Raw genomic sequence first — 1916 nt, forward strand, 5'->3', positions numbered from 1 at the left:
ATATTTTTTTTTATTTTGGTTCGAAAACTTTAATTTTTAAAAATTAATTTTAACCAGTTTTTTTTAATTTTTTCCGGTACGAAAATATTTTTTTTAAATGTGAAATCTATCCATCAAATGCAACACTAATCTTTTATGGATTTAGRCTATATTCACCACACAACAAGTATTTCGTGTTTTTTAGACAACAAAAAATAATTTTTTTTCTTTAATGAAATCTTATTGTAGAAAATAAAGCTCAAGCACAAAACTTTAAATCTTACWAAGTTTACATAAAAAAGTTACAAATAATTGTCTAAGAAACAACCACAATGAAATGTATGAAATCGCACAAAACACTATAAAGGTGMTGCGCACGCGCTGAAATGCGCACAGCGCAAGCCTACTGAACGCATTAAACRTAAAAAACGATTTTCGAAAACAATACAATACGTTTATGTATGTATGTATGTATGTATATATGACAAAATCTAAAAGTTCACCACAAGTACAATTCTCGAAAGTAATATTAAAGCCAACACAAATGGAAATTGGAAAGGAGGAGTAAGTAGATATAAGTAAATATGTATGTATATTGTTTAAATGCGAGTATGACGCGTATAAAATACTATACATTGGGAGCAACAAGTTGGGTAAAAACAATAAGAAACCAAAACCAGAACCAAAACAAAAACCAAACCACCAACCACCAGAGAGTAAGCAATTTTTGTTGTACATATTATATTTTTTTAGGGCTACGCAGATTAATATTGCTTGCTTTTAGCCAAAATGCTTTTTTTGTTTCATAATACAATTTTTTGTTTGTTTTGTAATTGGTCTTCGGTTCTTACCACACAGATTCATTAGCGAATTCGACTTGCGACCACGGAAATTAAGGCTACTTCCTTTAGCTACAGATATACGTGAGCGGCCTCGATCGACGGTTGGTTCTGGAAAAAGGCCCATAATATAGGCGTTTGTTTTGGTTTGTACACATTAATTAAATTTAATTTTTTTTTTTAATTTTTTTGTTTTTGGTAGTATATGCGGTATTGAAGTAGTTAGAAAAAAACGGAAAAATATAGAATTCTCTTAGAATAGTAAGGTTAAGTATGAAATAAAAACAATATGGTAGCACTAAAATAATTCAATTGCATAACCGACCACTTTGCGGGCCGACCCGAATGCCAACACCACTTTTTCCCCCACTTGTGTTTTGTGTGTGTATATATATAAATAATAATAACTAGGGTTGCTAATAGATATTTATAAAACTTAATATACATATATATAATTGCAATAAATATATAGTTATATACACTTTGCCAGCACAAATCAGTCGGGAAACAGTTCACCTTCTGCACCAGGTGAGAGACAAAACGCACCGTGGGTACATGCATATGCGCGCATGTCTGTATGTATAGTATGTGTATATGTATGTGTGTATATTGGTTATATAATTGTATTTTTACGCATTTATGTATAAGGATATTGTTATGTACTTAATAGACTTATATGTACTAATACATATGTATATCTATGCACCTATACATAGATATTAGACWTTATAAATATATAGGTGTATGTGTAATAAAATATTTTTATATGCATGTATGTTGCTAAATAACTGTAAGTTTCATAAGTATTTAGCTTAAATTAATACCCATCACCAACCTCTTGATGCTTTATATGATCCCCTGCGCCCAATCGGTGTTGAACTTGTGCTTGGGTATTCATCAGGTGATTCTGTTTAAAAAATATACATATGTATATATAAGTATAGTATGAGTTATTTAAAAATAGTTAGATGAAATCAAGTTGCGAGTGCAATGAAATGGTTATTACGTAATATACATATGCCTTATATAATAATATAATAACACTGTAACACTAACATGCTAACAAAAAAAAAATATTTTAGAAAATTATGTATGCAA

The 1916-nt window shown here is 29.6% G+C and overlaps 1 protein-coding gene across 1 annotated transcript in view; it reads right to left on the reverse strand.

Annotated features, from left to right (window-relative positions):
* LOC108968267 (patronin) overlaps positions 1-1916 on the reverse strand; it is a gene marked incomplete in the record, with an annotated part of 39964 nt that overhangs the window by 10601 nt on the left and 27447 nt on the right. Inside the window, 2 exon segments of the mRNA XM_018932186.1 lie at positions 831-929; positions 1654-1725. Of these exon segments, the coding sequence (XP_018787731.1) occupies positions 831-929; positions 1654-1725 (171 nt within the window).

The sequence above is a fragment of the Bactrocera latifrons genome, unplaced genomic scaffold (genome assembly GCF_001853355.1).
Source record: "Bactrocera latifrons isolate USDA-ARS-PBARC rearing strain unplaced genomic scaffold, ASM185335v1 scaffold_207, whole genome shotgun sequence".
NCBI lineage: Eukaryota > Metazoa > Arthropoda > Insecta > Diptera > Tephritidae > Bactrocera > Bactrocera latifrons.